General features: G+C 44.0%; 1 protein-coding gene across 1 annotated transcript in view; it reads left to right on the top strand.

The window, feature by feature from the left end:
- Window positions 1-15875, top strand: part of LOC126413133 (lutropin-choriogonadotropic hormone receptor-like) — a gene marked incomplete at its 3' end in the record, with an annotated part of 673520 nt that overhangs the window by 400273 nt on the left and 257372 nt on the right. The window contains exons 3-4 of the mRNA XM_050083025.1: window positions 8064-8135; window positions 12825-12968. Coding sequence (XP_049938982.1) covers window positions 8064-8135; window positions 12825-12968 — 216 coding nt within the window. The remainder of the gene's footprint in view (window positions 1-8063; window positions 8136-12824; window positions 12969-15875) is intronic.

Raw genomic sequence — 15875 nt, 5'->3', positions numbered from 1 at the left:
TTCCTTTACTTTACGTCTATGGGCACAAAACTTTTGTCGACAGATTACCGGTTTCGGTCTATAATGACCATCTTCAGATCTGTTTTATAAAAACAATGAGCAGCGCTGCTGGCAAAATGACTTGTAGATATGCTGTTATTTACATATATTTGACAATGATGGTGCTGATTTTGCATTTAACATTTGACGATACCACTGTGGCTGCAGTACATTACAACAATGTTTTTATAAAACAGATCTGAAGATGGTCATTATAGACCGAAACCGGTAATCTATAGACAAAAAGTTTGTGACCATAGACGTAAAGTAAAGGAAATTTAGACGGCCGGTGTGGCCGAGCGGTTCTGGGCGCTACAGTCTGGAACCGCGCGACCGCTACGGTCGCAGGTTCGAATCCTGCCTCGGGCATGGATGTGTGTGATGTCCTTAGGTTAGATAGGTTTAAGTAGTTCTAAGTTCTAGGGGACTGATGGCCACAGATGTTAAGTCCCATAGTGCTCAGAGCCATTTGAACCATTTTTTTGAAAGGAAATTTATTCTATATTCGGGTCACTGTTTTATTCGCGACAGTGTCGCAGCTTGTGACACTGTACGTTTAATCGACACAACATGCCTTATTGGGATGTGGAGAACCCATAACGGATACGCCAAGTTGAACATCAGCGCCCATGAAATGTGAATATTTGATGTGGGATATTTTTCCCATTTTTTTACGTATGGTATCTTAATCCTAGAGTACTGATTGGGGGAAAATGTTACTAAGCCATCGTAAATTTTACTACGGCTTATTCAAAGGAAGCCATAACTTACAGCTTATGCACTAGTTAATTATAATTATAAGATCTCCTTTGGTATGCCACATACAAAATAAGTACAAAATGTTCTGTTTTACATGTCATACTAACAATAACAGATTGGCGGGATCCGCGAATTGTTAACAACTGCTATCGTAAATTTTAAGTAGGTTTAGTAATCTAGTGTTAAACGGTGATAAATATCGAACATTCTTGGAGGTCAAACTTGCCTTATTCCTTGCTGACCTTCCCTTGGACTTCCTACAAACAATGTGGCTACAATGTGATGGGTGTCCAGCACATTATTCTGTGGCAGCACACGAAGTATTAGAGCGCATGTACAGTTGTCGGTAGGCGGAAAGAGGCGGAGCAGTATCTTGGCCTGCAAGATCGCCAGATCTTAATAGTCTGAGTTTTTTGGGTTTGCTTGAAGAGTAAAACCTATAACGATTTGCCAACAACGCGGGAGAACACTGTTCAGCGTATCAACAATGCAGGTCAGCAGATTGCATCGTAAGCACTTCTCAGTTGTGTCGAATTCTATATCTACATCTACGTCTACATCCATACTCTGCAAGCCACCTGACGGTGTGTGGCGGAGGGTACTTTGAGTACCTCTGTCGGTTCTCCCTTCTATTAAAGTCTCGTATTGTTAGTGGAAGGTGTGGTGTCACCGCCATACACCACACTTGCTAGGTGGTAGCCTTTAAATCGGCCGCGGTCCGTTAGTATACGTCGGACCCGCGTATCGCCACTGTCAGTGATTGCAGACCGAGCGCCGCCACACGGCAGGTCCAGAGAGACGTACTAGCACTCGCCCGTTGTACAGCCGACTTTGCTAGCGATGGTTCACTGACAAATTACGCTCTCATTTGCCGAGACGATAGTTAGCACAGCCTTCAGCTACGTCATTTGCTACGACCTAGCATGGCGTAATTATCAGTTGCTATTTAACTTGTGATGCATGTACCGTCAGACCGATGTTCACCAATTATGAATTAAAGTTAAGTATTCCCGTAGTTACTTACGTTTTTGCTACTATAAATTCCCTTACCTGTTCCAGACGTCACGCCAGCCTGCGTGAGCTTAAACGCGTGCCTTTCGGCTACCCGTCACTGTGGATTGGCTGCCTTGCCAGTCCACAACAGAAGGAAAGATTATCGGTATGCCTCTGTGTGGGTTCTAATCTCTCTGATTTTATTCTCATGGTCTCTTCGCGAGATGTACGTAGGAGGGAGCAATATACTGCTTGATTCCTCGGTGAAGGTATGTTCACGATACTTCAACAAAAGCCTGAACCGAGCTACTGAGCGTTTCTCCTGCAAAGTCTTACACTGGGGTTTATCTATCATATCCGTAACGCTTTCTCGATTACTAAATGATCCTGTAACGAAGCGCGCTGCTCTCCGTTGGATCAACCCTATCTGGTACGGATCCCACACTGGTGAGCAGTATTCAAGCAATGGGCGAACAAGTGTACTGTAACCTACTTCCTTTGTTTTCGGATTGCATTTCCTTAGGCTTCTTCCAATGAATCTGTCTGGCATCTGATTTACCGACGATCAACTTCATATGATCATTCCATTTTAAATCACTCTTAATGCCTACTCCCAGGTAATTTATGGAATTAACTGCTTCCAGTTACTGACCTGATATATTGTAGCTAAATGATAAAGGATCTTTCTATATATCCGCAGCACATTACACTTGTCTACAATTATTCCATATGTGAACAAATAAGACTATCAAAGTGGGCTGCGACATTTTTGAGTTCTAACTGTGAAATAAAACTTACAAACAAGCACCCCGTTGGTGAGAGGCACATCTGAATCATCTTTTTTCACATTTACTGAAAACGTCTGGTTCTACTTTTTTGATCCAATGCATTTATCTCGATATAATATCGTTTTTGAACGCAATTTTGTTTTTCTTCAATTACAGCGGCATCTATCGTACAACAAAAAAAGTGTTACATACGAAAGCTACGTATTTTTACCGTAGAATCCTAATGTACTATGAAAATCTCATGTTCCTATTTTAGATGTCAAAGTGGCACTCCCTCCCCCCCCTCCCCACCCACCCACCCCCCCCCCCCCCCCCGCCGCCAATTCCTCCCCTCAGTTTTCAAAACATTGAACAGAAATTTTTCCGTTTTTTAATCTGGTGATTGCGATATTTCGTTGTCTCAAAATAAAAAATAATCACTGTGTCTATTGTCGATGTTATGTGACAACTCGAGTTGGCAGGTGAATGACATCCAAAAGCAATGTCGTTGTTAACTCCATGCAGTGAACAAGCGTTTCCATGATTAAATGTCTATTATAAGTGTACCATTGTGACAGCTTCGATCAACTGCAGTGATTCTGTACTCCGTAGCTTATTCATATGTGTAGCCAGATCCAGATCGTTGTCCGATCAGGGAGGTTGTTGGCATTTAGAGGAATGGATTTACGGGAGCGACGCGCTTTAGAAAGCGGTGTTGTGCGTGTGGGATTGGAACAGGAGGTCATGTCGCGAGAGCACTCGGGTGATTACGCGACGGCTGTGTGGCAGTGGTCGCGGGCCGCTTTAATGCGAATGGGCGAGCGGCGGCCGGAACAAACGCCGCGCGACATTTGTGTGACAGCAGCAGGCGCGCCGCAGCCGCAGCGCCGGGCAGCGAGCGGCTGCAATGTCCTCAGAGAGGAGTGCGCTCAAGCGGATTGCGCCGCACTCGTAGGCAGTAAGTAAGTGCCACAGCTCAACGTAACGGCAAACTCCTTATTAAAGGCCTCTCACTCCGCGTACAACATTAGCATATTTCCTACTCCACGTGTAACAGTTGCGTATTTCTTACACTTGAAGAGCGGAGAAGGATACGTTCTTACAAAGGGACCATACGGTCTTTGAAATACAGTTCGGGAGTAGACTTCGCAGGTTAGTAGTATACATCAAGGGGGTCCACCCTTAAAATCTGTAAAGCGTACTATCCAAAAAGTTTCGAGAAAAGGCTATAAAATCTCATGCGCAGCTCGTATATCGCTCAGTTGAGACGCCATGGCAGCACAGCGAGATGGGTAAGCCTGTAGCGGAGTGGCTCGTAGCGTGTGCGATCCAGGTTTGAGCCATCCTTCAGATCGATTTTTTAAAAATTATAACATCCTTTAAATAAAGATAATGACGTAAATATTATCAATTAAATCATAAAGAATTCAGCTTTATTTATCAAATGACTGTCATCGCTAGTTATCATAAAATGTGAATTCCAGTTAATATGTTCTTTTCAGAAAGTTGAATCATTTCAAAAGCATTTTAGAGGAGGTAAATTAAAGCTTTAATTACCACTGAAACTCTTTTCCTTCCAGAAAATTCGACTTAAATTGTAAGTAGGATGTTTAGGTTTTTATATTGGTAACACCACGTAGTGCTCTGTATGAAAATCACTGGGTGTGCTGTGTGCAGTCTGTGGCTGGTTAGCATTGTTGTAATATTAGCTATCGTAGTGTTGGGCAGCTGGATGTAAACAGCGCGCTAGGTCTATCAGTAGTTAGTGACTCCAGTAGTTTGAATCTTTTATTTAGCTGGCAGTATTGGCGCTCGATGTATTGCAGTAGTTCGAGTAATGAAGATTTTTGTGAGGTAATTGGTTCATGAAAGGTACAGGTTGTTGTTGGTCAGGGCCATTCTTTTGTAGGGATTATTAAAAGACAGATTGCGTTGCGCTAAAAATATTGTGTGTCAGTTTAGTGATGATCAGAATAAGTAATGAGAGAAATGTCTGAGTACGTTCAGTTTTGCTCAGCTGTTAGAAAATCAAATAACGTAAGGGGTTTACCAGCACAGTAATTCACTAATTTTTCTAAGAGGACGTTTCAAAATATCATCACATTAAACAAACTGCAAAACGGTTTAGAAAAAATATCTGAATGGTGCGAAATGTGACAGTTGACCCTAAATAACGAAAAGTGTGAGGTCATCCACATGAGTGCTGAAAGGAACTCGTTAAATTTCGGTTACACGATAAATCAGTCTACTCTAAAAGCCGTAAATTCAACTAAATACCTAGGTATTACAATTACGAACAACTTAAATTGGAAAGAACACATAGAAAATGTTGCGGGGAAGGCTAACCAAAGGTTGCGTTTTATTGGCAGGACACTTTGTAACAGACCTACTAAGGAGACTGCCTACACTACGCTTCTCCGTCCTCTTTTAGAATACTGCTGCGCGGTGTGGGATCCTTACCAGACAGGACTGACGGAGTACATCGAAAAAGTTCAAAGAACGGCAGCACGTTTTGTATTATCGCGAAATATGGGAGAGAATGTCACAGAAATGATGCAGAATTTGGGCTGGAAATCATTAAAAGAAAGGCGTTTTTCGTTGCGACGGAATCTTCTCACGAAATTCCAATCACCAACTTTCTCCTCCGAATGCGAAAATATTTTGTTGAGACCGACCTACATAGGGAGAAACGATCACCACGATAAAATAAGGGAAATCAGAGCTCGTACGGAAATATATAGGTGTTCATTCTTTCCGCGCGCTATACTAGATTGGAATAATACAGAATAGTAAAGGTGGTTCAGTAAACACTCTGCCAGGCACTTACATCTGATTTGCAGAGTATCCATGTAGATGTAGATGTAGACATATTGACGTAGTCGTGTTTAATTTCTACACCTGTCTCATTCAGAGGTCAATACTGGCAGCATCATGCTAATGACTTATCGTTCTGCAAACCTTGGATCAGACAGGACTGACGGAGTACATCGAAAAAGTTAAAAGAAAGGCAGCACGCTTTGTATTATTTTGTATTAACCGACTCTTCCGCTGATTATTATTAGCATACTTTATATACCTGTATTATGAATGAAAAACACAACAGTGGTGCTATATTCTACAGTCTTTATTATGTGATGAACCAGTTTTCCGGTGTTTAGCCGTCACAGTGATCTCTATCTAAACATGATGTCGAACTACTGCTTTCTGTTCATGCTCGCTAACGATACTCGTTCATGATATTACGGCCATGATCAATCTTTGGAACGCAAAAGAAGATACTTTCCGATTTTGCATCCGCACCACCCGATTACTTCAGGTATCCTGTATTTCTGTTTGCGAACAAAATGAACTATTCTGTCAACTGAATAATATCTTCTACACATATCTGTTCTAGACACATCTCAGTTCAGACGAGGTATGAGTGATGGGCATTGTACCTGTGTCATGCAATTTGGTGAAAACACGAGTCCTGAATCTGGTACTGTGCGGCTAGGAAGTAGTCTACCGTATTCTATACAAGCATTAGGAGCGTTACCACTACAAAACCCGCACGCAAATACGATCCTAGCATACTCAGCATTTGTAAATACTTGCGGCATGCCTAAACGATACACCAGAATTGGTCAACAACTCACAATATTCATTTGCTTAAAGTGAACCACAGCTTCACACCTTAAACTTCAAAACAAAAGAACAGTCGATAAATAAACCCCTTAGGGACTGGAACAGCAAAATGCAAAACGAAAACTTATCTCTGTAACCACCTGTATCTATGTAACAAATATAATTTCACACATGTTGTATGGTATGTTCTGTTCGAATTAGTCGATACTGCCACCTGCAATATTTACTACTCATCCTGAAACAGCCTGTATACAGTGTGTCCCAGGAGGGAAAGTCAGTATCCATGGATATGACAGAAACGATCATTCGAAGCAAAAAATGTCTAGTAAACATGCGCTCCAAAATGCATTCTTAAAGAGCTATGAGCACTTATTCAGTAGAAGAGATGTCTGCCACGGTAGCGGAAATGAACAAGTGCTCATAGCTGTTAACGTATGCATGTCAGAGCCCGTGTTGACTAGAATTTCTTGCTTCGAATGATCGTTCCTGTCATGTCCGTGAATATTGACCATTCTTCCTGGAATACCTTATTTATGGCTACGTACAGTGTTAGTGAAAATGTGACCTTATGAAACCTACCGATGGTTAGTTATCAATCTATATATTAGATGTTTTCATTGCAGGGTATACGCATCAAAGGCTGGAACATTTCCTTAATTTTCAATTTTTGGCTTGAGCATGTCTGCTCGTAACTTTGACTATTGCCTGATCACAATGTAACTTTACGGTTGTTAAAATTTCTCTCTGATGAAGGCTTCTTAAAGCTGTCGACACCTAGGTCAATGTATCAAAAAAAAAAAAAAAATTGCAACCGGTTGCTTGTGTTACTTCTCCGTTGAAAAAGATGAAGATGTCTTTTATCATGGTGTTTCTGTCACATTACTCTTGAAGTAATTATCAGTGTACTTTATTAGTAATTTATTTGTTTGCTTTTCTTCATTGTACATAAAGAAAAGTGCTTCAGTCAACTTTTAGTAATTTAAGAGATATTGTAGCCTAAGATGTTAATATTAGATTAATAATTTACATAATGTTCCAACAGCTCTTCCATAGAACATAGGTTTGAAGTAGTAGGTAATAGGCCACATCCAGAGGCAGGTGGTGAGTTTTTCGCAAAATAAGAAAGGAAGGAGGAAGGAAGAGAGAGAGGAAGAAAGATCAAAGAGCTCATTATAAACGGAGCGCAAGTTCGGATCTTTTAATGGATACTGCTGCTTGAGAAACGTCCAAGCCTCAAAATATCTTTCAGCACAGTCTTAGCTGTACCACAATGTGTACACAGAGAGAGGACGGGTACTTGTTTTGTGGAGCGATTCGGAAAAATCATGGAAAACGTAAAACTGGATCGCCGGATGTGCGTTTGTAACGTCGTCCTGTCGAATGTTGCTCACTAAGGTTTGTTTATGCCATCGACATATGTATCATGTTCCGTTCCTATACCGGTACTCATAATGTGGTCAGAATATTATATAGAAGAAAGGTTTGTCTTGATCCAGTATTACGTTCACTAACGAAATACAATCGATATCAGGATAAGACATCCGAAGAGAATGAGTCAATAGGCAGTGTTTCAAATTCTAGCTATTAAAGACCTCAGATGCAAATATTCACTGCTATACTACCAATAGAAATAAAATTATAATGAGTTTCTCGTACTTCCTACATTGCAGCACCATGAACTTGATCGATTCCATCGTGGGTGTCACGTAATTTCCATAAAGGGAATATTTATAACGGAATCTGTTAATAATCATGTTTTTATTTGCTTGAATCAGGACTACTGTGGTGACAAGAATGAGCTTTTCTTGCCTATTCTCAGTTAGCCGGTTAGTTGTTGATAGTGGAAGAGTTTGCATTAACGCTTTGTCTTTTCTGTTTCAGGATTCTTTCGGGCAACATCCTGAACACTATAGAGCCGAGAGTCTTCTCAACTAACAAGGCCCTGAAGAGACTGTAAGTGTATTAAATAGTGAATGATTAGCTTTTCTTCCGATGATTGTTTATGGTATTATGGTAACGCAGTGGGTGGTATTATGGTAAACCAATGGAATTCACGTAGATATAGTTAGGGTTGTTCGTTGTTCCTTTCTTTCAGACATTAACCTTAGCAATACCAAGCTATTTTCTATAATGCCTACTACCAAGGTGGGGGGTGGTGGTGTGGGGGGGAGGAGATGATGAATGGAGCCTACTTTATGGCCACCGCAAAGAAATAAAACAAAAAATTCTTTAATTGTCTCTAACTTTCATTAACAGGACCTTTTTCTAATGGGTACTGCTATTTAAGAAACGTCCAGAACCTCAAGATATACTTTAGTACAATCTTAGCTGTACCATAGCGTGTACACGGAGGGGAGGAGTACTTAATAACCACGACAAAAAATTAAAGAAAAATACATATTTCGTCAATTATTGTTAAGTTTTATTCAAAACATATTTTTTAAAGAAGAAGAATGTTCAGAAGGCGGAATGTCAGTTGTTAGCAAGATATAACACATGTATTCAGATTCGAAGAATGTGGCGGCCAATGGAGGCCCATGCCAGTGGCCTCTGGATACGCCAGTGCCAGAAAGCGGTCCCCAAAGTGCTGCTCCAGGGAATCAAACATTCTCCTGCATCGATGGGGTCGAGTTCCTTCTTGCATGAACCACATCCTGACGAGGTCAGGGTAGCTTTGGATAATGGGTATGAAATCATCTTCCGAGATCTTCACGTACCGTTCGATAGTCAGAGTGCAATCGAGGAATAACGCAGCGATTATTCCGTGACTGGACGTTGGACACCACACAGTAACCTGCTGACGGTGAAATGCGGAGCCTGAGTCCTCCAAATGCGCCAGTTTTGCTTATTGACCAACCCATCCAAATGAAAGTAGGCTTCGTCGCTAAACCAAACCATAAAACGCATACTAATTCCCATTATGCCCCGCGGCCAACCGTACAGTTTGAACGTCATAACGCAAACCATTCAGAAGTTATGACGATTTTATTTCAATAATTGTCATCCTGTATATACAACAGTAATCGAGGACATTCGGTGTAGCTGCTAATCTTAGACGAAGAGGTTTGCAGAGAAAAGAAAATCGTAGTGGGATGCTCAAAATCAGTCGGGATACTATTGATTAAGAAAGTAGAACGAGCGTGTCACTAATGGTAATGAGAGGCTGATTCCTCGAGCTGTTGCCAGGAACCTTGCTGCAAACATCAAGTGACGAGAGCGCTTTCGGTGGGACGAAAGGATTTAATTCGACTCCTGCCGAGCGCACAGTCTTCAAGTGTCAGGAGACATAAATCAATGTGTTTAGTTGAGGAGTTATTTAGTAACAAAGCATGCGTAGCTATATATGTATGTCAGTGTGATTAATAATTTAGTTTAGTTGGATTTTCCCATCCTCCTTCCTTTCTTCCATTGTAAACAGACCCTTTGATGGTGACATGATAATAATTCAATACTAGTAATTAACATTTCAGTCACATGAGACCAAAATATGTAATATTTAGTGACTAGATGTTACCGTGTGTCCCCAAGGCATTATTCCCAGTCTGTACTATGTCGTTTTGTCTTTATCGCAGCTTTATGCACACTGGTCTATAACTTGGCAAAGCGAACCATTTACCGTTCAGTTCCTGGAACTACAGTGTGTGATGTGATTGAAGGGTGATTTTTTTGAAACCCTGTAGTTTCCTATTGCGACGCAGAAGTTTCTCTCAGGCTCAGTGACATTTCGAAAAGCAAGGTGTCAACATACGCGAAAAAAAAAGAAAGTCAGAGTTTAGACGTTCATGTGAGATGTAAGGTGGGTTAATGATGTCACATTGGCACCAGATTGCACCAACGCCACTGCGGACGTGTCGCACGATGACAAGATCGTCACAACCCTTTTAATCACACTTCACCCCTCCTTTCGACGCCTCTTGGACGGAGGTCGGAACCGCGACACAGTTTTGGTTTAAACGGCCGAGAAAAACGTATGACACACACCGCTGCTCTTAAATGTATGCGAAAACGTCTTAGAGGGTGGCATGGGAAAGCGCGTCAATAAAACCACTATTTACATTGGCGCATTGATTCCCACACATTACAGGGTGAAAAATGACAGACTGCAGTGCGATAGCAGCAGGACGACGTTCTGGACAACCTTTGACGCTGCTGCACTCTCCGAACGATTCACCCTTTTCTAAGGACATCTTGGGCCTGAAAACCCATTGAATGTCATCACACTAGCAAACATTCAAAGCTATTTGACGAAATACACACATCACTCCAGTTCCCAGGACTCCTGAAGATAGACGTTGACTGTTGATATTGTATCACGGACATAGCCCCTTTGACTGTTGATAGATGTCACTAAGCCCGCCCAAAGCTGTAGACAACCATGTATGAGCAGCGCCTATTAGATGGAGAGGGTCCGACAGCCTACCGAGCGAGGTGGCGCAGTGGTTAGCACACTGGACTCGCATTCGGGAGGACGACGGTTCAATCCCGTCTCCGGCCATCCTGATTTAGGTTTTCCGTGATTTCCCTAAATCGTTTCAGGCAAATGCCGGGATGGTTCCTTTGAAAGGGCACGGCCGATTTCCTTCCCAATCCTTCCCTAACCCGAGCTTGCGCTCCGTCTCTAATGACCTCGTTGTCGACGGGACGTTAAACACTAACCACCACCACCACCACAGCCTATCAGTTCCAGTCATTCCACCAGGAACGAGGTACCCGGTTCATGTGGTCTGTTGTTCAACGGTGCCTAGACGGTCAATACAGCGATTCGATCGCGTCCGCGTTGTTACTTTGTGCCAGGAAGGGCTCCCAGCAAAGGAAGTGTCAAGGAGTCTCGGCGTGAACCAAAGCGATGTTATTCAGACATGGAGGACATACAGACAGACAGGATCTGTCGGTGACAAGCCTCGCTCAGACCGCCAGTGGATTATGGCTCGGAGGAACCCTTAAGCAACGCCACCATGTTGAATAATGCATATCGTGCACCCACAGGAGGTACTGTTACGACTCAAACTGTGCGCAATAGGCTGCATGACGAGCAACTCCACACCCGACGTCCATGGCGAGATCCACCTTTGCAACCTCGACACCACAGCGCGGTACAGATGCGCCCAACAACATGCCGAATGGACCGCTCGGATTGGCATCAGATTCTCTTCACCGTTGAGTGTCGCATATGCCTTGAACCAGACAATCGTCGGAGACGTGTTTGGAGGCAACCCGGTCAGGCTGAAAGTCTCAGACACACTGTCCAACGAGAACAGCAAGGTGGTGGTTCCCTGCTGTTTTAGGGTGGCATTGTGTGGGGCCTACGTACACCGCTGGTGGCCATGGAAGGCGCCGTAACGACTGTACGATACGTGAATGCGATCCTTCGAGTTATAGTGCAACCCTTTTAATGACCTTAAACAAGATGGAAGAAGATAAGACTTAAGCACTATTGACCGTAAAAAAATAAATTAACACAAATTTAAATAAACAGAGCTAAAGCTAAATTTTTTCAAGCGAGTTCAAAATCAAGATCTTAGGCAGACCCCAGAAGATAAATATTAATTAATTCACAAGGTGTAACACTCCGCCTTTACGGCTTACCCAAAGCTTAAACCGAATAATTTAAAATAAAATTTAGAACAAAGCTACAAATGTATTAAACAGAACAGAAATGTTAAAGGCAAAATTCCCTGTGCAAAGCCAGTTAATCAGATAAAAGCTGTTTGACTGACAGAAAACTTACATTTACTGTGCAAGTCGGATAACATGCTGAGCGGAGACAGTCAGGACACGCGACTGCAGACAAACAGCAAGCCGCGCTAGGAAATGCTCAAGACCCGTGCACACGGCCACGAGCAAGCCAGGCCCACGTGGCAAGAAGCCACTGACGCGGAACGCTCTCCCGCCAACTTAGCTGCTGCTGAAACTTCCTGGCAGATTAACACTGTGTGCCGGACCGAGACTCGAACTCGAGACCTTTGCCTTTCGCGGGCAAGTGCTCTACCAACTGAGCTACCCAAGCACGACGCACGCCACGTCCTCACAGCTTTACTTCTACCAGTACCTCGTCTCCTACTTTCCAAACTTCACAGAAGCTCTCCTGCGAACCTTGCAGAACTTGCACTCCTGGAAGAAAGGATATGCGAAGACATGGCTTAGCCACAGCCTGGGGGATGTTTCCAGAATGAGATTTTCACTCTGCAGCGGAGTGTGCGCTGATATGAAACTTCCTGGCAAGTTAAACTGTGCTTTTAGCTGCTGCTGTCAACAAACACCGAACATAAATGTCTCACTGAATTACACTAAGAACGTTATTGTTTACACAAGATTGCGCTTACAGGATCTTTCCAGTGAGGCGTCGAGAGAAGCCAACGTGAGCCGTACTCTACGTCCTCTTTCTACTTTTGTAAATGACCCTTCATTCTGTGACGTGTATAAACAAAAAGTTGAGGTCTCAGGTTTAATAGCGACGGTTCTGCCACCGTGCCGATGCCAGGAGTTCAGTTTACTGGCTATTTGGAGTGACTCATCCAGCCAACCCCGCTTCCCCTCACTCCTTAGCCTTCCCCCCTCTCCCACTCCCTCACCCTGTCTACTTCTAACTTTACATGGACTGAAACTCATGTGGCTGAGACGCGCTGCTCGTGGTGTTGGCAGGCAGCTGGACCAGAACTCGCTGTGGCAGCTGCCTGGAGAGGCGCTGTGGGGCCTGCGCCAGCTGAAGAACCTCCGCCTGGACGACAACCGGCTCTCCAGCCTGCCCTCGGCGGCTCTGCGCCCACTCGTCCGCCTGGAGGCCCTGTGAGTACCAAATGGTCGCTACAGCTTTTCCGTGAACTGTACTGTGTCATAGATAGTGGTTGACATTGCTGCATGTAATTACTGTGGCCCAAGTCTCGATTCCCAGCCAGGTCGGGATTTTCTCCGCACGAGGACTAGGTGTCCGTGTTGCCCTCATCATTTCATCCCCCCCCTCGGTCGCTACGCAAGTACAAATGGTTCAAATGGCTCTGAGCACTATGGGACTTAACTGCTGAAGTCATCAGTCCCCTATAACTTAGAACTACTTAAACCTTACCAATCTAAGGACATCACACACGTCCGTGCCCGAGTTAGGATTCGAAACTGCAAGCGTAGTGGTCGCGCGATATGCAAGTCGCCGACGTTGTGTCACACTGAAAAACTAACAGTAGGCGTTTTAACTACCCCAGACGAGGTGTCGCGGCCAAAAATGCCGTTCGATCGATCATTTTATTTCATTCTACACTACTGGCCATTAAAATTACTACACCACGAAGATGACGTGCTACAGACGCGAAATTTAACCGACAGGACGGAGATGCTGTAATATGCAAATGATTAGCTTTTCAGAGCATTCTCACAAGGTTGGCGCCGGTGGCGACACCTACAACATGCTGAGATGAAGAAAGCTTCCAACCGATTTCTCATACGCAAACAGCAGTTGACCTGCGTTGTCTGGTGAAACGTTGTTGTGATGCCTCGTGTAAGGAGGAGAAATGCGTATCATCACGTTTCCGACTTTGATAAAGATCGGATTGTATCCTATCACGATTGCGGTTTATCGTATCGCGACATTGCTGCTCGCGTCGGTCGAGATCAAATGACTGTTAGCAGAATAAGGAATCGGTGGGTCCAGGGAGGTAATATGGAACGCCGTGCTGGATCCCAACGGCCTCGTATCACTAGCAGTCGAGATGACAGGCATATTATCCGCATTGCTGCAACGGATCGTGCAGCCACGTCTCGATCCTTGAGTCAACAGATGGGGACGTTTGCAAGACAACAACCATCTGCACGAACAGCTGGACGACGTTTGCATGAATCCGGGTCATTTTACAGCATCATGATGGTCACATCCGTGTTTGGAGACATCGTGGTGAACGCACATTGGACGCGTGTATTCGTCATCGCCATACTGGCGTATCACCCGGTGTGATGGTATGGAGTGCCATTGGTTACACGTCTCCGTCACCTCTTGTTCGCATTGACGGCACTTACATTTCAGATGTGTTACGACCGGTGGCTCTACCCTTCATTCGATCCATGCGAAACCCTACATTTCAGCACGATAACGCACGACTGAATGTTTCAGGTCCTGTACGGGCCTCTCTGGATACAGAAAATGTTGGACTGCTGCCCTGGCCAGCACATTCTCCAGATCTCTCACCAATTGAAAACGTCTGGTCAATGGTGGCCGAGCAACTGTCACTACTCTTGATTAACTGTGGTATCGTGTTGAAGCTGCATGGGCAGCTGTACCTGTACACGCCATCCAAGCTCTGTTTGACTCAATGCCCAGGCGTAGCAAGGCCGTTATTACGGCCAGAGGTGGTTGTTCTGGGTACTGATTACTCAGGATCTATGCACCCAACGTACGTGAAAATGTAATCACATGTCAGTTCTAGTATAATATATTTGTCCAATGAATACCCGTTTATGCATTTCTTCTTGGTGTAGCAATTTTACTGGCTAGTGGTGTAGCTGGAGACTGAATAGCGCTTGTGGTGGCGGATTTGGCCTTCCCCGGATGAAAGCTCTGCCTGCGGTGTAGAATGATTTAGACCAAGTTTCCCGTCTAGCAGCGTGGTGGTTTACGTTCATGGGTCTTCATTGCAAGTTATTAATTTCGGTATTGCGTATGTCGCTAATACATTTTCGGGAAAATAAATACTGTTAGTCGTGTACGAGCATTGCGTTGTCACTCTCCTAAACGCGTGCTCAGGAAGGGATGGTATATAATCGAAAACAGACTACAGCTGCTCCTTGAGACTTCGGTGGGTGGCGAGAGTGGGGGAGTCGCCTGCTCGCTCTACAGTTTACCGGCGCCTGGCGGTTTGCCGGGCGCCGCGGGCAAGTCTTTCGCCATGAGAGTACGCATCTTGCCTACAGCGCAAGCTTCCGCAGGTGTCTTGGTGTACCTATTTCGGCCCGTAATTGAAGCCCAATCAGTTTCTAAACTGCATAGGACATTTTTAACTTCACGCTCACAAAAGGAACATGAACATTTAGTATGGCTCTGAGCACTATGGGACTTAACATCTGCGGTCATCAGTCCACTAGCGGCCATTTTTTCAAGTGTCTATTTGTTAACATCTCGATGTTTGGAGAGAAATTACTGCTTATTAAACGGGTTACTTTACGCAGAAGAGCATCAGTGAGTTTTCATTTTGTTAATTCTGATAATTGTAAAAACACTTCCGTAGTAGTACGTCGCTCTGAACAGATTAGAGTTCAAGCAGTTACTTTGAACAATTCCAGGAAATAAATCAAGTCAAAAAGTACTGTAGAACATCTCCAAATTTTCTGTAGAATGAAAAAATGTGAAAAGACACTGAAAGGCGCTTTGGATTTCAATTAGGAAGGAATCTTTTTACCCCTACAGATTAAAGCTAAAGATTCCTTAGATTTTCGTTTGAAGATCTTAACTATTCCTCGTTCATTTCCTTCTCAGTAGTTCTGTCATATTACCACCAACATTGTCAGTCGTAATGACGCAAGGTCAACAGGTCGAGTTGCCATGCACATCTCGGCTTGAAATAGGCGCTGCTAGGAGAGTGGTGGCCGCAGAGGTAACTCGTGCCTGAAATCGAATGGGGCCGAACCGCGGGCAGGTATTGGGAGCTTCCGCAGGGGCCTGTACCCGTAGTATCACATCTGCCCATCCCCATCCTACAGTGTCACGAAAGT

This window comes from Schistocerca serialis, chromosome 7, assembly GCF_023864345.2.
Source record: "Schistocerca serialis cubense isolate TAMUIC-IGC-003099 chromosome 7, iqSchSeri2.2, whole genome shotgun sequence".
Taxonomy (NCBI): Eukaryota; Metazoa; Arthropoda; class Insecta; order Orthoptera; family Acrididae; genus Schistocerca; species Schistocerca serialis.
The sequence above is the reverse complement of the archived record's forward strand: the minus strand, read 5'-3'. Positions and strand labels throughout refer to the sequence as shown.